Source organism: Perna viridis, chromosome 1 (genome assembly GCF_037379345.1).
Source record: "Perna viridis isolate PV_CMFRI_1.1 ecotype Kerala chromosome 1, ASM3737934v1, whole genome shotgun sequence".
Lineage (NCBI taxonomy): Eukaryota > Metazoa > Mollusca > Bivalvia > Mytilida > Mytilidae > Perna > Perna viridis.
In genome coordinates, this window is record NC_142445.1 from 15,371,556 (window position 1) to 15,394,574 (window position 23,019).

Consider the following 23,019-nt stretch of genomic DNA (forward strand, 5'->3'; position numbering starts at 1 on the left):
GATTTTTTGCAGAAACAAGATGACTATGATACCAGAAATATAGGAGTTAAACATTTCTAATATCAAATAGAAGGTTGCCTAAAAATAGATATATATACAGGTACATGATTATCCAGAAAGAAAACTAATGAGAGATTACATACTATGTCATTCAAACTATGGATATGCTGTTCTTTCCAAATAAAATTCCATAAAAACAAATGAGAACTAGCAAAATTGAGAATAGGAGTGTTCAGTTCGTTCTGTTATTTAAAGATTATTCTACCCAAATGAAGTGGAGACAAATGAGACAATACTGTAATTACTATGTACAATAGCTATTTTTACAAAGTATATTTCCCTTTACATATAAAATAGGACACTAATGGAACACTGATACACTGCCATGTAATTGTGAAAAAACGGAGATGGCAACATGTTCAAAATGGTCGAACTTGAAAACTACATTTAGGATTTTTCTGAAAATCGCACTTAACCTGTATTTTATGAATATAATAACTGTGCAGTTTTTAAAAAAATCATTTATGCGTTCTTAAGTTATCATCTGTAAACCCTTGGGGTGCACAGACAGACAGGAGAATAAATGGACAGGCACATAACTTTTCAGAGTGTATCACATAATATCTCACCACTTCCAGTGTCTGGGTATAAAAAGTTAAGGTCTAAGTGAGTTGATAATATGAAACTATATACAACTCATCATAACAAAGATATGTACACATGCCAAATACAAAATAATTCTCCATTGTAGAAGTTGAGAAAAATTGGGACCAAAACTGATTTTGGTAGAACAAATGAATAAACAGATGGACAAAGTGTGTGCAATATAATAACCCTTCTCTTACCAGTGAGGTATACTTATTTCATTTGGTATAAAGTTCTATAGTGAGGTATACTTATTTCATTTGGTATAAAGTTCTATCGTAATCAAAAGATTGATTTAAAGAATAAGGCAACATCCAAAGGTATATTTACCTTTTCTAAGATGGCATCTAACAAAGGCATGTTAGCCTCCTGTGCTTTGATTGTATGAGAGAAAAAGGCATAGGTTTTATCTGGGATAAGCAAGTCAATGGGTACAGATTTCACTCCAATAACTAAAGATGCTTCACTGATGTCTTCTTGTATCACAGCTCCAACTTTGGCATACTCCTAAAATGAAATTAATTTTAATTTATTACATTTTTACATTGAAATCATCATACCATTGCTAATTGATATAATGGGTTTTTTTATCAGAGGGTATGCATTTAGAAAACATAATATGCCACAGCTATTTCAAGTAATTTCACAAAAAATGGTACTGGGCCTATGACAGCAATTACAAGCACCAGATGATGTACAAATAATACCATAGAGTTTTATCTTGAAGCATTATTCGACAATATAAATTAAATTAATCATACATTAAAAAAATTCAGTTTGCTTAGAATATGTTATTTCTCTTAACCATACATGTTCCATAAAAATTTAATATTTATATAAAAAAAGGACAAAATAATGGTTCAAACATTATTATATTAAGTATTGTATGTATACAGCTAAAACATTTTCCAAAAACAAATGTACAGTCAAATATTAAGTTGACACAGCTACAATGTAGTTATGACTCAAGTTATCTTATGATTTGTTAGGAGATGGTGTGAAGACTTAATATCAGCTTGACACATTTTTTAATTTGGATTTGGATTAAATAATTGCCACATTACAGATGTTTCACTTAACAGACATAAAATTTGTAAGATAAAAAAAATATTCACACATTTATGTAAGTATCTTCACAATAGAGAACCATTTTGAATCAAAACAGTTTGAATTACATAGTAAGTTAGATACATGAAAAGGTACCGCAAGGTACTTTCTATGTATAAATTTAACACAGATCAAATCTATCATAACTCAGTTATTGTCAAAAAGCTGAAGTACACTATGATGTTTTTTTTCCATGTAAAGCCAAATATTACAGAAATTTATTTACATTGATACATAAGCCAGAACTATACCTTAGACTTAAGAAAAAACCCATTTAAAACTGAGCAATAAATTAGTTTTATAGTAAACTCCATAAAAAGAATGTTACAGGCCCCTTTTGGTCCTAATAATCTAATGGTTATGCTGAAGCAAAAAATAAATCAGAACCTTTTTTCTGGTTAAATGTTCTACTTTCAGTGTAAAGGTTTTGATAGTTATCAAATTATCCCTGTTGGACTTATAAGGGACTATTTTAGAGGGATGGGCCACCCTGCTGTCTTTCACTCCCTTCTGATTTATATATATACACACACTTGACAATACATGGAAGGACTTACATAAGCAGAAGACTCCAGGAATATAAATCTGCATACAAAAATGTTCCCTCCTGCAAATGCTTTAGTAATATTTTCCCCTGCCCCTTTGGGAAACAGTTCTCAGTATGAATATTTCACTCAAATTTGAACCACTATTTAATACAAACAGCTTCATTAAACACAAAATCAAGTTTAAAATGTCACACTGGAAAAAATTTATTTTATACCTACATTCATATTGTAAGCCCTTCTGTTTGAGGGCTGCACTATAACCTTTATCCCATCTTTAACAAGTTTCCTCACATGGCGAGGGGAAAGGGGTGCTCTTCTTTCCCACACATTTATAGTCTCTCTTCTAATGGCCAATACACCTGAAGCCTCAGATGACATGGGTCTCCAGCCATTTTGTTTCAGTAACTGTTTGCACAATAACTGAGTATTCCTTTTCCACATTCTATTTCTAAGCTTGTATTGTTTGTGTCCTGTAACACAATATTAACAAAATCTATTTAATTCATAAAATACTGAAAAAAAACCTTGGGGAAAAAACTCTACTTGAAAGGTAGACCTTTACATATGGCTTCAAGTCTAGAGGTTTAATCACTGAGCATCCCTTCAGAACCAACAATATACACAATTTATTTGTATTACTCTGTAAATGTATATAGCTACAGTGTAGGAAATGTTGTATGTTTTATGTGCACTGGGAGACTAGTAGAGCAACTGATTAGCGGCAGTGTAGGAGGCTGAGAGCAATTATGAATTCTTCTACTGTACTTGCACACACTTGTACCTCTTCTAAATGACTCAAATAAAATTCAATGATCTCGTCAAAATTCAGATTGTCTGTCAGACACCAGTTTTGAACAAAATTTATATTTGTTTCTACAACTGCATTAAATAAAATATTGTTTTTGCTGAACCATTATTGTCATTAACAGATATGGTACACCTAAATTATATTTTCTAGTCATTCTGTAAGTTATCAATTTTTAAATCATATGAATGACTTACTGTATGTACCTACCTATTTATAGCAAATCAGAATTTGACCAGAAGAATGTGTCCTCAAAAATTTCAAGATACCACAATTCAATTACATGTCATGGTGGTCACTCATGACTTTGTATATATGTACATCCTCACAAAGATTAATTTTGTTTTTACAACAATCAAAGGATTAGAACAAGATCCCCAGGCAATCTATATGTAAATATAGGAAAAACAACACAAACACAGTATTATCAAAGGTGTGAATTAAAGAAATAAAAAAAATTGCTAATACTGGGATTTAAACTACACTGTATGTTCTAGCACAGGTATTTTTTAAGACTGGAAATTAATCTTTCATTTGTCTTATAAATACATGTACATGTAAATTGATATAGCTTCTACTTCAGTTCCAAAATCTAAGTTCAGTTTCATAAATTCTTTGAATTCTTGTTTTGCAGGAAGTCAGATCTTAAATTATACTGTTGAACTACATTTTTTTTGTAAGGTCTGAGTTTTAAAACTCTTCGAAAAAAAAATTTTATAAGGTCATTTTTCGAAATAATTCAATTTTTCAACTCCATCTGGTTTTGTATATTGCATACAAATTCTGGGAAATATTTTCAGGATTTTATCTTAATAGACCTTAGAAATTCTCATTAGGCTTAATGCAGTTTTAATTTGAAATATTCAAATAAAATTTTGTCTATTTGAATGTTGAAACAGCTATTTGAATATTTGATGTAAATATAAATAAAAAGCCATGTGGCCAGACTATATAATAAAGAAATGTCCAATAAGTAATTTGAATACCTACAAATGTCAATAAGGATTAGAAAGGATGTTTTGATGGTCAACTGACACTTTTAAATATTCACCTGAATATTCCAATAGCTCATGCAATACTATAGCATACAAAAAGTAATAGAAATACAACTGTATAAGAAATGAAAATTACATAAAACCTAATGGGAAAGTTTTTTGTTTGTTGCGATAAAATTCTGAAAATATTTTCCAGAGTTCATATGAATGATAGAACTATAAATTTTTGTGCAGTAGAAAAGTTAAAATATTTCAAAAATGAATTTTTAAGATTTTTTATTCAAAGATTCATAAAACTCAGACAGACTACATTGTATATTAATTAATCAAACCTAGGTGTATTTCATAATTACTCTTTCTTAACTGATTAACTGAATTTCTATATTAATTGGCAGATATCTCATGCCTTTCAGCACAAGAAGGTTTCTACAACTGAATAGACTCTGCTTTAAACATCTAGATTGAAAAAAACTGAGCTAGATTTGTTGCTGTAACCTCCTAGTAACAGAAGCAACAGTCCACTCAGACATATTACTTTGACTCTCACCCAACCAGTCAACACTCTATAAAATGCATCTCTTATACATGTATGTAGCGAGCTTGGCAGAAATGTAGAGACTCTATGATATGACTCTGCATTGGATCAATTACACAACCACTTATACTGTCGACAAGTATGCTACCACAAGACCACTGAGGTGGTTTGATTAAATAGAAGAAATATTTGAAAAAATTCAATAAAAAAAAAAAGTTTTCATCTAACAATTATGACCAAAAGTACTTTAGTGTAGTGGCATTAAAACATCCTTCAATTTACAAAATGTATTTATTCCATGTTTTGTGTATTATCAAAATACATGTACTTAACGAAAAAGTGGACTCAAAAGATTTATATTTATATGAAATCTAAGATTGATTCTAGTGAAAGTTTAACACACAAGTCACAATACATGTACCTAATGTTCCTGGATGATCTAAATTTATTTTAACACATCATTATGTTATGTATGCTTGAGTGAACAATGTCACCTGAAGATGATAAATGTGTAGTGGTCATGGAGTAGTATTAATACCATTAAAGCAATAAGAACACTTGATCAATATGCTAGTGTTAATAATTCGAGAAACTAACATAGAGAAATTACATCATTGTCCATAGAACTGAATTCTGAGTTCAAAAGATTAAATACATTGTACTTTAAAAAAAAGATTAGACTATTAAACAAAATTCTGTTTATTTAATATCACTGCCATGTGGGGGATTAATAATTTAGGATTTGCCTACTTAAAAATTTAAAACACGACAAAGAAATATGATATTCAATGGCACATTATTTACAGTAATAGTCGCCATATCAGCTATTTTGGCACTTAATGCACTTGTATCAATTAGAAAAATAAAAGTTCAAGGACAAACGGAATGGAAATTTGCAACATGTTCCTTAAAAATGAACAATTAAAAAGATCTTATAAAGCTAAGCAAATTTAGAGTTACAAAATAGATTTATGGTTAACACAAAAAATACGTCTCTGGCACGATTAACTCAATTTTTACCTGTTTTTGCGCAAAATAAATATCTCTATCTGTGGTGCCGTTTGTTGATATTTTCTTTAAGGTTGGGACAAAGGCAACCAATCGTAAAGACTGGCCTATATTTCGTCCAACCAAATTTATCCAAATAACACACCCACCAACGCGGTGAAGGTCATCTATTTGAATTGTCTTCCCGGAAGTGAAAGGTGCGTGGAGTTACGTCCCTTTAATGGTGTGCATGTCAACATCATAAACATTTTGCAAAAAACGCTTTTTTTGTATTTATACCTTTGGTAAGATTTACAAAACATTGGTGTTTAGTAGCAGTAAGCACATTATGTTCCGTTTCGAATCTTCAAGGCTTGAAAAAATTACAGATAGGAACCTGGATGACATTAAATTAATCCCTTTTGCCAGTTTTTGCATTCAACAATTCACTGTCCGGGGCAGTTTTCTGATTTGGACGCCCACTCAGAAAACAGTCACGGGCACCAAATCCCAAAAGGATTAGGATGGCAGTAGAATTACGCCATATTTTATTACTGCGATGAAAAATGTGCCTGGATCAATTTATCTCTGTGTAACGGGAGAGCATGATTTGACTCACAAAATTCTACTCCGCCACCGAGGATCGAACTCTAGACCGCTCGGTGACAAGTCCGTTACATTTGGCGCCCTACTAAAAAACCCACTGGGTTTGATTAGCTATTTACCTAGTGTTAGAGTCGTTCGTGGTACAAAGACTTAAGGTGGGGGGAATGTGGCAGGACGGCCTACCTGTGTTGTAGTAGGTAGTTAGTGAGATTTAAATAGCCAGTTAATTGACTTGGCTAAAGGATTAATTCTTTAGCCGAATCAGTTTGTCGCCGGCTTGTCACCGAGCGGTCTAGGGTTCGATCCTTGGTGGCGGAGTATAATTTTGTGAGTCAAATCATGCTCTCCTGTTACATCTGTATTACAGTTCACATGCCATGGTGAATATTTCTGAATTTAGAGGGGTATTCTTTATTTTCGTATTGTGACTAGCTGATTAGATAAGCAGTTGCCAGAACCATTTGAAAAGTAGTCATCCAAGACAGCATAATACCTCTGTGACAAAATTGGCATCAATACCGGCAGTCCTTCCCTTCATAATTTAAGTAGCCTGAATCCAATTCAGTAAACATCTAATTGAACTAGGCTTTGGGCCACAGGCTAAGGGCTGTTAGTGATCAAGGCATAAACATCAGATTTAAAAATATGCCTCAGCAGATGTGATGATTATCAGGACTAAAATTTCACCTTAACCCCAGGCTTCTCACCGCTGCACTTTTTCACTTTTTACTTGGATACATTTGTACCTGTTTGGATAAATAGTGTCACACAAGCCATCTCTATATGAAATAAACATCGTAAGAAGATTGTGATAGGTTAAAGTGAAAATTATGAATTATTTTCATTTTGATAAAAATCTTGGGGTAGTTAACTTGTTTTCAATTCCTCTTTTCTGTTTGTTATGGTAGGAAGAAAAATGTGGTATGAACATGAAGTTAAGATATCTAAGAAACTGAAGGTTTTATTTTTCAATATTAACAAGTAATACTTTTTTAGTTACAAACATTTGAAGTCAAGTTGTTATTAAGTATGTATGAGATCTCGTTCCCTGCAGAATGTTATTATTAGATTTCGATTAATTGCAAGTCTCTTGTATATTTATGTCCCTGCAGTAACTTTATACATTGTACAATTGAATTAGATTAATGATTGCATTGGTAAAATAATCATAACTACAACTGATTGCATTGAATGAATAAGTTTTGTATTTGTATATTATATGTCCAGATATAATAGTTGTAGAAAGTTTACACTGCATTTACTTTCCACATGCATTTTTAGAGAGCAAATTGAGATGATCAAAAGACGGACTTGACATATCTCTTAAATTCCCTTTTTCACAATAGTTTACTAATCACATATAAAGATTAAATCACTTTATAGCCTTGGTCAGAACACCACCAAAGGTGTTTGTAATGATATAGTAAGTTTTTACATACATGTCCAACATGTACAATTAATTTTTACTTTAATATACTAATAATATATCAGTATGGGTTTCATATTATAAGTTTTAGTCAATGTATTGTTGGCATTGTAATCATATTTTGTGATGTATTATTATAAAATTGAGAAAGGAAAAAAAAACAGCATATACACATACAAAGAACATACTAAAATAACCTTTTTTTGGGTGATATACTGTAATAATACTTTGTTCAAAGACACCATTCGAGATTTCCAGTGATAAAATCAAGAAGTAATTACAATTACAGAGTATTCTGAAATGTAGTTGATTGCATGTAATCAGATTTTGATTGGTTGATTGATTGATTGTTGGGGTTTAACACCTGAGCAGCAATATTTCAGCTGTATTCAGGCAATGAACATGAAATGAAAAATGGTATGGGACACAAGGATAATAAGGTCGATAAATTTTGATTGTCACAAGAGGAAAGAGAGGGATGGGTAGGGTCGGGCAATTTAGCCTCCTGTGGCGAAGCGCAAGGTTCCTACTCCTATCAAATACCACAGCAGGGTTCTTTAACATGTGAGGAACCTGGCATCTTTCCCAACACAGTGCACCTCTATGGTTTGCGGTCAGGTTTTCCATATTATAGCCCGACAACCCCAGCATGTAACACACCATGGGTACCCCACTCCACCACCTGGAGCACACATCCCAGTTGCTCTGTGTGCAGAGCACCTATCACCTGGCTAGGTTTCTGAGCACTATTTAGTCGCCTTTTACGACAAGCTTAGCGCTGCTGCAGGCCTATTCTTTTGACACCCGGACCAGCATGGGGTGTAATCAGATTTTGGAATGATTGATGATTTCAATGATTATTTTTAAAGAATTACAACTGATCAATTATTACAATTAGTTATACCCCATCTCTGCTCCTCCTGTGCCACCTATTTTCAGATCTGAGCTAGAGTTCGATTCCAATTCTTTTTTCCTGAATGCTGATACCGATAAGTTTTTTTTTATTTTTTAAGTCTTTTTATTGCAATCTCTGTTGTTTTAGAGGAAACCCATTCTTAGTCAAATTTCCTCACAATGTGTGATGTATTGTTAACAAGATTGCCACATTTGTATATCATCACCAATGTTTTGATTAAGCTTTATATTACATGTATATCTGAATAAAAATATGTGACTTTGGTCCAAATATAAACCAAAATCAGATTAATATGACACAAAATCTTGTCAATATTACATGGTGTTTGAAAATGTCAATAAAGAGAGGTTCCTCAATAAATATTTAGTCCAAATGAAATTTTGTTTGTTATAAGTTGAATGCATGTAAAAAATTAAGAAATAAAAATACCATATTAATTCTGATCAAAATAATATTAATGTGAATTCTGCAACTTGGTTAATTAAGTTTGTTTTTTACTGTATTATAAACACAAACACTTGGTAAATCCTATCATAAACAATGATAAAGGTGTCAACTGTAATTTAACATTGTAAAATGTATTAAAGTAATCAGCTGATTAATTGACTTCAAGACATGAGAGTTACTTAATTATTTTCAAAGACTTTTCACCTGAACTGAAAAAAGCAATAAGTTTATGCTAGATTTCCATGCATTCATTTGAGTCATCAGAAGTAAAATTGTATTGGAATAAGGATTTCATACCTTTTTTTGAGTGATCAGAGATTTTTACTTTTCTGAAATTGACACATTGAGGTTCAGCTGTATACACATGGCAGAAATTGTGTTCAGAGTGCTTCTCTGTAGGGTTATTTTGGTGTTATCACAGTTGTGGAGCATATTTAAAGATTACTGTTTAGATGTCCGTCTTTTGAAGGGTGTATTATGGTCCTGCTGTCTATCTGCATTATACTACATATAACTTGAAGATGCTTTTAATGACTTAAATTATTTTTTTATTATCCAAAGTTGTCTTCAGGCAAGGAAGTTCCCTTTGGTTTTTTAATTGTTTTCTTATTTTTAGTTTCACAGTTAATAAACATTATGCACCAAAATAAGGGAGGACTGGCAAATCATGATTAGCCTTGGTGTTAACTCTATTTATTTCCATGAAAATATATTTAGGGCAAAAAAATAACATGCATTTCTGATTACACCTTTGAAAAAATCAGAGTAATCCATGGGAGAAACATTCTGACTTTAACAGTGCTTCTAGAAAAAAAAACCTGCAGGTTGCTCTATGTAAGTTGAAAATTATTGTTAGGGTGGGTAGGGTAATAGGAAAAACGAATTTTTTTTAGCCTTATTTATTACTTCTGTTCCTTACTTTCAATAGAATTATTTTTGTTCTTTTGTTTCTGGCTAAAGTTTATGCTACTCACTCATTCCTAACTGAATATAGTTAGAAATACTCAGTATACTGTGTATTTGTTTTTGTAGTTGTAGATTTCTTATTTACCATGACAAGTGGTACTTACACGTGGGAATCATGGAAGAGGATGTTTAACAGTCGTGTATTTGCTCTTCCTCTTCTTCATGGTGACAACATGTACATCATTGGAGGCTGTGATCAGCTAGGCAAACCACTCCCAGCTTTTGAAATGTATGAGACCAAGAAGAGAAAATGGCACAATTTACCAGAGATGCCAACAGCCAGAGCTTCCCCAGCTGTAGCTTTAATAGGGGAGAAAATTATTGTGATTGGTGGAGTTGGGGAAGGACAGAATCCTGTTAATGCAGTAGAAATGTTTGACATCAAGGCCAAAAAGTGGGAGAAGATGGAGCCATTATCTGAGCCTTTACTTGGATTGTCATGTGTTGTCAGAGGTAAGCTTTAATGATAATGAATAAGTTGATATTTCTGTTTAGCTCACCTTTCTTCTTTCTGTTTAGCTCACCTTTCATCTGTGATGTACTGTCTTCTGCTGTCTGTTATGAACATTTACATAATTTGTACTTAACACTCACTTGGCCATTTTTAATGAACTTGACAGAAATGATGTTATGTATGGTTACTAAGATGACTGACAATTGCTACGTGTATCTTATGTTTTGGTTTACCTATATTTTGAAGATTCTTTGAAACTTAATGAAAAATCTATTATTAGTGTTGCTGTATCTCATTCATGGTAATGAATATTCCTAAACTTGAGTACTGGTATTAAACAAAAAAAATGAAATGGTTCCTCCTGACTTGAATTACTAGGAAGTAGAAAAATGTACTTTTCATACTGCTGTAAATAACGAGTGGGCAGTGTAGAGGAAATTAGAGATCACCTTGGACATTTGTCTCTTTCTCCATTTTGAATCGTGAGAGTACAACTCCCAAAAACCACTGAATTGATTTTGATAAAAGTTGAAATAAAGGTTGGGCTTCATATGTACATCCTGTGAAAATTCAACATAATAATTTTACATGTTTGGTGTTGCAAATAATCATCATTACACAGTGAAATCACTGACAGGTGTATATTAAAGTTTGTTGAGTGAGCTCGGTACTTTGATGTTGTAGAAACTGTGTTATACATATATCAATGCATTCATATAGCCTAAACTTTAGGCTTTGGATTAGTTGTGGCCTGGTAATTAGGTGTACCAAGAACTAAATTCAGCATTTTTTATGACTTTTTTTTCAGGTTGTTTAGACATGTTAGAGTCTCTTTTTATTATTTTTTTAGACAATAAAATAATAGTTTGTGGAGGAATGGGTATGGATACAAACCCTAAAGACACACTCTGTGCCTATGATGCAGAATCTAATACATGGAAAGCCATGAAAGGAATGCCTACTCCAAGATATGCAACTTACTCCTTTCTAGTCAATGAAAAATTATATGTTTGTGGTAAGTTTTTGATACTTTTATGTAATAGTTACATTTCTACCTTGATTTTACAGCATAATTGACTATTTTCATGGCAACTTCTATGTAAATCTAAATATGACGTCCTTAAATAGCTTATAGTCTGTTACCATGGTTAATTTCTTTTATTGCCATATAAAAGCATGTGCTAAAGTGGGTGTAGTTTGTAAAAAAAAAAAAATTCATGTACAAATGCATTTAGAGTATGCAGTATTAATTTGACTTTTAGGAGGAAGACAGGGTAAACTACCAAACACAGCACTAGAATGCTATGATTTTACAGAAGATAAGTGGGAGAAACTGCCTGATATTCCCAGTAAACGGGTGTTTGCTATGTACACTGCTACTGATAAATATATCTTCAGTATAGGTGGACTGAAACAACCTGCCACTGAAGGGTTTTCTGATGCTTGTGAAGTATTTGATGCAGAGAAAAGTAAGTAATAAGATCTGAGTGCAGTTTCATTAAGAATCTCAAACTGAGATTTTCCACAATTCCTTCATCAACTCAAATTTCTACTAATCAAATCACTTGAAATTGAAGATTTGAGAAAAAACTCAATTTGAGTTTGGTTTTTCAGAAACCCAGGCAGTTACATATTTTGATTAATTCTTCTGTAATTTTCTAATAAAAGGACTGTACTTATGCCTAAAAATTAAAACGAAATATTTTGTATCTATAAATTGATGAATGACTTTTGAAATTTTGTTGTTATCTCAGGATTGTTTCATTTGTTTATAACAAGTATGATGTGTAATAGTAACTTACGTGTGAATTGTATAAAACTCAAATGCAAATCATATAATTATCTACATGTACATACCAGAACTACATTAAGCATAAACTACGCTGTTCATCGATGGCTATAGCCAAGACCTTGATTTTCAAAGTCTGTCAGTTCTAGATTTAATGTCTATGGTCTGAGTTGCTCATATTTTTACCAGGTAGTTATGTAACCTGAACACCTTTTAAAAGGAACCATAACTAAACTAGTTGTACTAATAATTATTCATATACCAACATTATTTATCTAAGTTTAAGTCCTTGTAAGAATCTGGCAATAATTCATATTTTTTACCACTCTTGTCAAATACCCACAAATTGTATGGTATGTTTCACTCAAAAAAGTCTCCTATAGTAATTATGATTACCATTTGGTCTCTAAAATTCTGCCAAAATTAGTATAATTTTCAAAAGAATATTAAAAAGTTTTTGCAGTTGTTGATTTTCACACTTGGCTGTCCACCATGAAAATGAATATAATTACAATATCAGCACCAGCATTGTTTTTGTGTTGTGCATTTATTTCAGAATTTTACTGATTTCTGCCATGATTTTGTAAACACTATAGATCTGTTTTTTTTCTTTAATATCCTGATTTCAAAATTTTTTTCCTCTGTTGTATTTTTTCAAAAGCTGACCCTAACAATATTATATCTTGTCAGTTGATCACATTTAAGCTATGTTTGGTCTTTAAAGTAATGTTCTAGTCTTTATGGTCTTAAGTTTTTCTAGAATGCAAAAGATTTAATAAAAGTGCATTATGAGAATTGTTTAATTACGCAATAGGCTGAATGGTGTTTGCTGATCTTTTGTAAAATTGTTTTGGTGTCTGTAAACTAGGACAGTTTAACACATGCATTGCATCAGGTGTCCATATACTAGGTCAAAACTGACTTTAAAAGGTAATAAAATGTTTTCAAAATTGGTAGTTGCATCATTCATATTATTATTATTTGAAAGACAATAGGAGGTTCATATAATCATAATGCATTTGTGTAATTGAGATCAGATCTGTTAAAGCAAGTTTACCTGTAGTTCATTAACTGAGAAAAATTCCTGGTAGTCTTTTTAAAGATCTTACCTTGAGAATGAGCCTAAACTTTAACCTGTCTTATTCACTAAAATAAAGTTGTCTTTTATTGATAATGATTTTGTCTTACTTTTGTTAGTAAATAACTTTTTTTTCTTCAATTTTATAGAAGAATGGAAAGTTGGTCAACCCATGCCAACAAAGAGAGCTGACTTTGCTATTGGTGTGTTAGGAGGAAAAGTTGTGTGTGCTGGAGGATTAGGTCAGCTTAAAATTAGTAAAAAAAAATCAAATCAGTTTAAATTGATGATCAAAGATATGTATTGGTTGAAAAACAACTTTGTCTTCCTTTGTACATTTATATAAAATATATAATAGCAGTTTTACATAAAGGGACTTAATGCAAATTGATAAAACTTTAACACTGATTAAGCAAAGGGGTACATTTGGTTTATATGGCATCCAGCCCTGAAAATAATCAGTATGAATATTGCATTATATTAAGTAAAATGTGTGCTAACTTTGCCAACATAACTTTTTAGCTCACCTGGCCGAAGACCATGTGAGCTATTGCCATCACTTGGCATCCGTCGTCATGGTTAACAATTATACAAAACTCTTCTCCTCTGAAACTACTTGACTAATTAGGACCAGTCTTGGTATGAATGTTCCTTGGGGTATCCTGCATAGAATTGATGTGGGGATTTTTTATTTGTCAAAAAACATGGCTGCCGTTACTAAAAATAGAACATAGGAGTCAGACAGTAGTTTTTCGCATATATCACCTAAACCGTTAGGTTTAGCTGAATTCTGACATAAAGTGTTCAGCATGACGAGATCTATCTCTGGTCAAATTTTGGTTTTAATATTATAAGCCATGTTGGAGTTATTGCCCTTTTTCAACGATTTTTGCTATTTTTAATGTTATTTCTTTCCAAAATCTTCTTCTCTGACACTATTTGACCAATGGAAACCAAACTTGGTATGAATGTTCCTTGGGGTATCCTGCATAGAACTGATGTGGGGATTTTTAGTTCATCGAAAACATTGCTGCCATTACTAAAAATAGAACATATGGGGTCAGACAGTAGTTTTTCACAGATATCTCCTAAACCGTTAGGTTTATCCAAATTCTTTCAATAGCTGAAATGATCCATATTATTAGGACTACAAAAGTCTTCAGACTACTTGTAAGAGTTATTGCCTTTGAAAGGGGAAAAATGACTTTTTTTTAATAGTTTTCAGTCAATATCTTGAAAACTATGATAGATTAAAAGAAACTTTCAATTGTTGAAAAGATCTTGTGATAGTCCTACCAAACACTTCTTTAGTCAAAATTGTTGGACAACTTCTTGTTTAATTTATTGCCTTTGAAAGGCAAAATTCAAGAAGGTGAGCATTTTAGGCTCCTGGGAGCCTCTTGTTTTTTTTGTAATTCATCCCTGCATAACATAGAAATCTTAGTGCCAAATGGAACAAAATGTGTCAATTTTGCCTAATAATAAATAAATTTGAGAAAAATACTTGATTTAATTGCAGTTTTCTTTGCATGAGATTTTGGCAACATGCTTCAATAAATTAAATATTCCAACCATAATAGCCTAATGTATCAAGACAACTTTTGACAAAATATTAAGTTTGTTGAAGCATGTGGCTCATATATCCGAATGGAAAAACCATAATGTTATATAATCAACATTGTATAGTTGTGTAGTTTTTATGGCAAACATAAAAATTTTCATTTAGTACCAATTATTGCACCCCCTTCTACATGAAAAAAAAAAAATTATTGAACATTTTCTGAAAGTTTAAGTATTGATGACAGCCATTTTTTATATGACAGGGAATTTTTTGTTGTTGTATAATATTTAGCACTGTTGTTGGAATTGTAAGCACTTGGCTTTCATGTGATAACTTTAGTAGTCAATGGATCTGTATGATATTAAGAACAAGGTGTCTTTCTGCTACAAGAGGTTGTATTGGTTTTGGGCCGGGTCCTACATGTATTGTCAGAAATAGGAATTAAAGGAGTCTTTTAGTTTTGCTTTTTAAAAATTTTAGTATGAACTCTTGACCAAGTTGAATTAGCATAGATCTGGCTCATATATATTAAATGTAAAGAGGTTTCTGTATTTAATTTATATTGATTAACAAAAGACTTTTTTGGCTTACATATTCAATAGCATATTGTTTCTTGACAACACAATGAAAGTTAAATATCATTAGATGGATCAGTAATTTATATACTGAGTACCTTACACAAGTTAAGGGATCTAATTGAATTCAAAGCTCAGCTCTGATTGTTTAGGACATTGAGTAGAATTTCTTAAATGTTAAATGGTACAAAGGGGAATAACTCAATTTCAGCATGGTAAAATTCAGTGGAGTTGACTATAGGTCTCAGTATCGTATTAATTTTCCCATAGACTTCTATAGTGAAGTGCATATTTTTAGGATTTTTTAAAAAATATGTAAATTGATTCAATAAAACTTTCACTTATGTAGCATTTCTAAGGACATGAGAAAAAATAATTTCCCGCAAAGAAAATAGGGTGAGTCCACGAAGATCGGACAGAAAAGTAGTCTTGAACTATAAATAGCCATTTTCCTTACTTTCACTTTCGTTTTGCACTCACCAAACCAACCTTTTCAGTGGAACATTTTTATGATATTATGTTAGATTTTCTCTTAAAAAAGTTCTTCATCTTCCAGTGTGATGTTTGCTCTATTTTATAAGTCATTGTTCATATCTTTTGACAAAACATTAGTTTGTAGAGAGGCAAAAAGAAAATGCACTATATTTTTATAGCATCCATGTTTTGACGTACACCCGCTCAGGGATATGCAATACGATACTGGTACCTATAGGTCTCAGTCTTGTATTCTTTGCCTCATAGGCTTCTATAGTATACCTTAAATTTTCATGATTTTTTAAAAAATAGACAATGAGTTTTAATCTAACTCTTGACCATGTTTACCAATTAAGGAAATGTCAAAAATAATTTTTAGGTCCATTTTAGAAATAAAAGGCACAAACTTTGGTACACCAGGACAGGTCAAACTAAAAATAGACTTTTTCTACTTTCACTTTTATTTTGAGTTCATAAAATAGACCCCTCTTCTGAAGCATTATTTTTCATGAAAATACTGTTTTTTCTCAAAAACAATTTTTTTGTGTCATAGATTGATATTTCCCCTGTACTTGTGATCAAAAATGATAGTCCTTTGCCAAGAAACAAAAACAGGAAAAGGCAAAAAAGAAGCACGTTATATTTTTCAGCTGCCATGTTTTGACGTACACCCACTCAGGAATATGTAATACAAGACTGATACCTATTACTAATAAAGACTTTTAGATATCTTTAAATGTTGTTGCTTTTCTATAACTGTGTTCAATTTCCAACTTAAAGACAAAATATCTCTGTCCTCCTGCTTTCCTATGAATTTTTATTCGAATTTTCATATAGGTACCCTTTAACAGTATTAAGTCAAATATCTAAAATTTGCCAAAAAAAGACAAGTTTTGATAAAAAATAATTAAGTTACCTATTTAAACATTAAAAGTGGTCTGTATTGATAAGACAAATGCCTTAACTATTCTATGAATACCAAATTGTTTCAAAATCTCAAATTTGTTGGCCCATATTCACAAAAAGTCAAGTCAGGACCCCCCTTTTTTTAGCCTTAACACAAGGGAACCTCTAGATAATTTAAAATCTGCTTACTGAAACAGCCAATTGCACAAAGTTGAAGTTCTTGTTTACACAAAAGTAAAATAGAGTCAAAATGTTGTACATTTTACATTTTTTTTAATGAAAAAGACATCTTAGTTCCCAAAAATGCTGATTTTCAGTCAAATTTGGTACCCTGGGCATGCATAAATGTACTCTGTAATTACAAAAGGAGAAGTATCTCACAGACACAGATAGATATTTTGCAAGAATAGTAGATAACATACACAGAAAACATCAAAGTTTCTACTTACCTCACACACTATTGAAGAAAATTCATTTTTTATATGTCATTACCACCAATTTTTTTATAAGCCACATTAGAATTTGAGTGGAAGTACCATTAGAAATGGTCATTTATGAGATAAAAAATGTTTTATTGGTCAGTTTTCACTTTTAATCAATCAAATGACTGTAGTACAGCACTTCTTGAGCAGTTAAAGTAGAGTAAAAGTGAAAATAAAAAAAATATTTCAGTTTTTATATGTCATATGTAACAAGTGCAATTCAACCATTTTCAAGTCTCTACTCCAAGTATTAAAAATGTCAAAAAATCAAAACTGTTCATAATTCAGCAATTTAAGTCACCCTATTTATATCTTATTTAGTTTTGCTGAGAAAACTTTTAATAATAATAATTGTAATCCATTGGTCAACCTTTAATCTATAAAACCATTGCTAATTTCCAAATTTAGTAAAAATATGCCATAAAAGTAAAAAAATGAGGCCTTGCATCAATTTATTCCATTTAAAGTTGTTCCATTTAGTATAAAATATGATTACATTGTTGTTTGAAAGCTTCTAGGATAATTGAAACTCACTTACTAAAAATCTCACTTTCCACTGAAATTGTGGTTATCAGGTCTCAGTCTTGTATTCTTTGCCTCATAGGCATCTATAGTGTACCTTAAATTTTCATGATTTTTTAAAAAATAGACAATGAGTTTTAATCTAACTCTTGACCATGTTTTTCAATTAAGGAAATGTCAAAAATAATTTTTAGGTCCATTTTAGAAAAAAAAAGGCACAAACTTTGGTACACCAGGACAGGTCAAACTAAAAATAGACTTTTTCTACTTTCACTTTTACTTTGAGTTCATAAAATAGACCCCTTTCTGAAGCATTATTTTTCATGAAAGTACTGGTTTTTCTCAAAAACAATTTTTTTGTGTCATAGATTGATATTTCCCCTGTACTTGTGATCAAAAATGTCATTTGCCAAGAAACAAAAACAGGAAAAGGCAAAAAAGAAGCGCACTATATTTTTTGCCGCCATGTTTTGACATACACCCGCTCAGGAATATGTAATACAAGACTGATACCTATAGATCTGACATGTACATGATATATGTAAATGTAACTATGTGTCCATCATTTATTTTTATTGTGTAAGTTCTAGCTTTTTTTCTTTCAAGATAGGCTTTTGATATTTTGCATGAGAACTCCTTATCGGTGTCATTGCACTTGAAAGACCAAAAATGATCAATTTTTAGTGGTTAACTTTATAACTTGAAAACCATGAACTTCCATTTGTTGAAATGATCATTTTGGCAAGGTCTACAAAATACTGGTAAGGTCAAGTTGTATGATGAATCCTTATTGGAGATATTTTCAAAAATGACAAATTTTGGGGTGCATATAACTTGTTAACTGTAATTTATATAAACATAGTTTCAATTTTAAGCAAGACCCACTGAAGTCACCAAGAGATTAAGTCGTATGATGATTCTTTATTAGATTTATTGGCCTTTGAAGGTACAATATATCAGTTTGTTTTACCTGGTGAGTAAATCAGGACCTCTAGAACCTCTAGTTGTTTGCTAAGATATTTGATAAGGGTTCATAACTTTTCAATAAATCTTGAATTATATTTGTAGGTGGTCCAGGTAAACCTTTAGAGACTGTAGAAGTCTATGACTGGGAGCATGATAACTGGACTAAAGTCAAAGATATGCCAACTACTCATTGTTCATGTGCATATATATTAAAAAATGATAAATTAGCTGTGATTGGAGGACTGTCAACAACAGGACCTAGTTCTTGTACAGAGGCTCTGAGTTTTAGAAGTGATCGGTGATTGTAGTGTATTTAGGTGTTTAGACTTGTTTTAATCCTATGATCAAAACAGCTCAACTGTTCATGAGTTATTGATACTCATCTGAGATATTGTGTCACTACTGTCTGTCAGAAATTTATGAATGAATTTGACACATTGTGATGATGCCTCAATGATTGCTTTGAGTTATATAAGGTTTAATGATGTTTGAGCTGCTTTATTATTAGTTTTACAGTTGTAATTTAATGTACATGTTAATATTTATTTTAATCTTAGCATGATTGTGAACTGACTTGAAAGTGTGTCACTTACAAAACTTCATGACATAAATATATGTGTTATTTTTAAGTTTATATGTTAATGTCAAGTAGAATCCTTAATTCCATTCTTCAATTATTACTTTGAAATGGATGTATTGTACATTAATAAGAAAAAAAATGGATGTGTTCTTGTCATGATGTAAACTTATTCAAGCATTGATTCATACTTTTATAATGTACCACCTGCTGATGTCTTGGGCATTAAGTTTGATTGTTGTCTCTACTTGTGCATGTCTGTCCTGTAAATTTTCCTTTCTCAGTAACCCTTTATTGGATTGATTTGAATTTTTGTTTGCAGCTATTCTGAATTTGGATCAGAAAACCTCTGAAAACCGGAAAACAAGGTTGGATCAAGACTGCTTGCATGACCAGCTTCAGAGCAGATTTTTTTTATACTTAAATCACTTAGTTATTTATGAAGTAAACACTTCATCAAAATTGATTTTTTTTGCATACCTTGGTCAAAATTGAAAAAAAAATCTTAAATGTTCATGGAAATTAATGATTCTACACAATTTTATTTTTTTTTTCTTTCAATTGGTATGACAATTTTCTCCAACAGCATGTAATGTCTGTCATTTACCTAAATTATTTTAGCATTTTTATAAAATGCTTTTCATTATGTCATGTGTTTATGTGTTTATGTTTTGTGTTTTTTAAGTGACCTTAATTGAAAAAAAATTACCATATTTTCTGTTAATTTGGTATGTTTATAGACTATCAAAGTGCCATAACTTAGAAGAAAATCATGAAACTTTTGTTATTACAAATAGTCTTTAAGTTATTTGTTTTACGTGCTCTGATTTCCATTTTAGTTCAAAGCATGTTTTAAATGTAATTGTACATTTTTTGTAGGTAATAACTATCATGATTTCTGGTATTTTCACAGCTTTGAGGGTTATTTAAATTAGGAGTATATGTATTGGCATAGAAATATTTGAAATTTACTTAATGAATAATATGGTCTCAGGAATTCAAATTGGCTTTTACAATTGTTTTCCTTCAGTCTTGGATATCTTTAAAAAATGTTTTAGTGTCTTGAGCAGTAGAAATAACTACTTCTAAATGCACCAAAAAGTACAAATTACCATACAATGTACAGATAATGTGTGTTGACTTGATGTAGCAGCAATTTAGTGCAATGTCACAGAATACTTCATTACATTTACATATTTTGCTCATATTCTATACTGAATTCTGTGCCCTCCTTAATATCAGATTTATTGTTTATAAATCTGGACTTCAGTAGTTTTAAGAGTCATGTTCAGTGTTTCTGGTTTATAACAGATATGTGGATTATGTGTACATGTGTGTGTGTTAAGTCAAGAATGTACATAATTGTTTTGAGTTTGAGATTGCTGCACCTGGTTTGATTATAAATCTTAATTTAATGAACACTGCACCAACTGTTCAAATTGATCTTTTGCTAAATAGGAATATTTTGTTACTTTTTTACTTTAATATGCATATAAATACATGTAGATTGTCTGTTGTATCATTGTATAATTATTATATATTGATACTCTAAAAAATCTCATAGAATGTAATTTATGTAAAACTTTTTTTTTCAACTGTGAAACTTTTATTCTTTGTGAATTCTTATTCAGATTTCTAACTTCATTGGAGATTGTCATTGTTCCCTGTGTTTCAGCAATAGAACTTTTTTTAATTATATAATTATTGTAATCTATCAGTATTCTAATACATATATGTAATGCATGCTATTTCAATCCCTTTGAAAACAATTAAGGATATTACAATAAATTTTTTCAATATGCGAATTTGTTTTTGTTGGTTGTTGTTTCCTTTGCAATTTTGTAGTCACTGTTTATAGACACTTAGTTTTTGTGCAATAATTTGAACATCATTTAGTGGATTTAGATGAAATTTTTACAAGGTTTCAAATCAAGAAAGGAAGGTTGGTATTGATTATATGGGTTATGACCCCATTTGCTTTAAAATTAAAGGCCAAAAACAAAATTGTAATAAAAGGGGTAGGGTTATTACAGCCTATTTCAGGCCTGACAATATGAAATATTTACAGAAATGGTGATCCATACTTTGATTCACAATAGCTTATTTTAATGGAACTAAACACATTTATATTTTGAGGAAGCCAATCTACTTATACTGTTCTTTTATAGTGAAGAAAAAATAGAAACTGGATTGAATTACTTCTAATTTGCAGTTTTTAGTCTATGAATTGATTATTATTTTAAGTATGTCCACTTTTAAATTACAAATCAGTTTTAGTCAGAAAATGATACTGTCATAAGAAGTTTATGCATGATGCAGCATGAAGTATCTTTTTGTAACTCACATGCATTTTCAAGATATGGTTAGAAAATAACAGCATTTTAGATGGGACATGTATTACAGTATACAGGTGTCTGTCATTCATAATTCACAATTAGCACAATATAACTAAAAAATGTGGCCAACTTTTTTTTGTAAAACTTTAGTTTATTTTTATTGACATGAGTTCCCTTTCAATTTATTAATTACTGATTTTTTTTTATTTTGACTAATAAGACTATTTGTTCAAAAATGGGGTGATTCTGTGTTATTGGACAATAACTCAAAAACTCTTGTGGCTATTTCAATGAAACTTTGGTGAATTGTTGATTTATGTTGTTCTTTTTTCAAATTTCCAATTTCACGATTTAGACTTCTGGGACTTTATTCATAAAAAAGGGGGATTTCACAGTTTTTATTTGCTTTTTTCTTTTTTTTTTTTACCGAACTCAGTAGTGCTTGCATCCATACTCATGAAACTTTGGAAAATAGCTAAATCTGTTTTAGTGAGCTTCCTTTTCAAGTGATTTATATTTCTGATTTCCAAATTATGGGATTTCATTCATAAAAGGGGGATTTTCTTTATTAGTAGAATAACTTGAAAAATTGCTTCAGGCAATTTTTATGAGACTTTAGTGGATAGTCTTTATTTATAAATATAAGCTATATTTGGATTTTACATTTTTGTGTTATTGGACATTATTCATACAAAATTGGGACAATTTCCTGTTTTATACCTTTAGGACATCCTCCATTGATTGCAGTGGCATTGTGAATTTTTTTCCCTTTGATAAGGGCTTTATATATTTACTTACCATACCCTATATTAAAGGATCTATAGAAATCACATTGTCCATCTGTCTATTTGTCAGCCAATGTGATATTTCATAAGTCTTATTGCAAGCATTTTAAGATCTTGAACCACTTCCATTCTGATCAAAATACTTTTCTGCTTCAAATATTTAATCACTGTCATAAATATGAGCTGTATTAAGCTTGAACTTTGTGTCCACATTTGCTCCATCTGTTTTTGGTTCAACCTGTGTTCCACAAAGAATACAATAACCATCCTTCAGCACCAGAGTGGACTAGATCAATCAAAATATTTGAAAGATCAGTTCGGAAAAATCAAATGCTAGTAGTATTTAACACTGTAAAAACAAATACTTCTGTTCACAGTTATTCTTATGTTTTGGACTATTTGACAATTTTTGACTATACCTCTTCAACCATTAAACTCAAATGTAAATATCTTTGATATTGTACCACAATGTTTTAGGTCTGACTGCAATGATGTGTTATAACTTTAACGTTTAAGGAATTAAGAGCTGAA

General features: G+C 31.1%; 2 protein-coding genes across 4 annotated transcripts in view; one reads left to right on the plus strand and one right to left on the minus strand.

Moving 5' to 3' along the window:
* Positions 1-12,412, minus strand: part of LOC148627419 (alpha-aminoadipic semialdehyde synthase, mitochondrial-like) — a 30,062-nt gene extending 17,650 nt beyond the window's left edge. The window contains exons 1-3 of one of the 3 annotated variants that reach the window (XM_088572767.1): positions 12,295-12,412; positions 2,520-2,770; positions 976-1,152 (exon numbers count right to left, since the gene is read on the minus strand). In XM_088572767.1, coding sequence (XP_088428893.1) covers positions 976-1,152; positions 2,520-2,741 — 399 coding nt within the window. In that variant the 5' untranslated portion in view covers positions 2,742-2,770; positions 12,295-12,412. Of the gene's footprint in view, positions 1-975; positions 1,153-2,519; positions 2,775-5,655; positions 5,801-12,294 lie in introns of those variants that run through there. The other 2 variants (XM_088572750.1, XM_088572759.1) reach the window with 2 other exon arrangements.
* LOC148627420 (uncharacterized) lies at positions 5,845-21,172 on the plus strand. The gene is made up of 6 exons (XM_088572818.1): positions 5,845-5,927; positions 10,050-10,436; positions 11,288-11,452; positions 11,700-11,906; positions 13,454-13,546; positions 18,893-21,172. Exons 2-6 carry the CDS (start codon positions 10,070-10,072, stop codon positions 19,090-19,092), a joined length of 1,032 nt encoding a protein of 343 aa, XP_088428944.1. The 5' UTR covers positions 5,845-5,927; positions 10,050-10,069; the 3' UTR covers positions 19,093-21,172.
* The last annotated feature ends 1,847 nt before the right edge of the window (positions 21,173-23,019 follow it).

Coding starts and splice junctions, on each gene's coding strand:
- LOC148627420 (XM_088572818.1), top strand. CDS start 10,070: ATGACAAGTGGTACTTACACGTGGGAATCATGGAAGAGGATGTTTAAC. Junction 10,437..11,287: donor ATTGTCATGTGTTGTCAGAG/GTAAGCTTTAAT, acceptor TTATTTTTTTAG/ACAATAAAATAATAGTTTGT. Junction 11,907..13,453: donor AGTATTTGATGCAGAGAAAA/GTAAGTAATAAG, acceptor TCAATTTTATAG/AAGAATGGAAAGTTGGTCAA.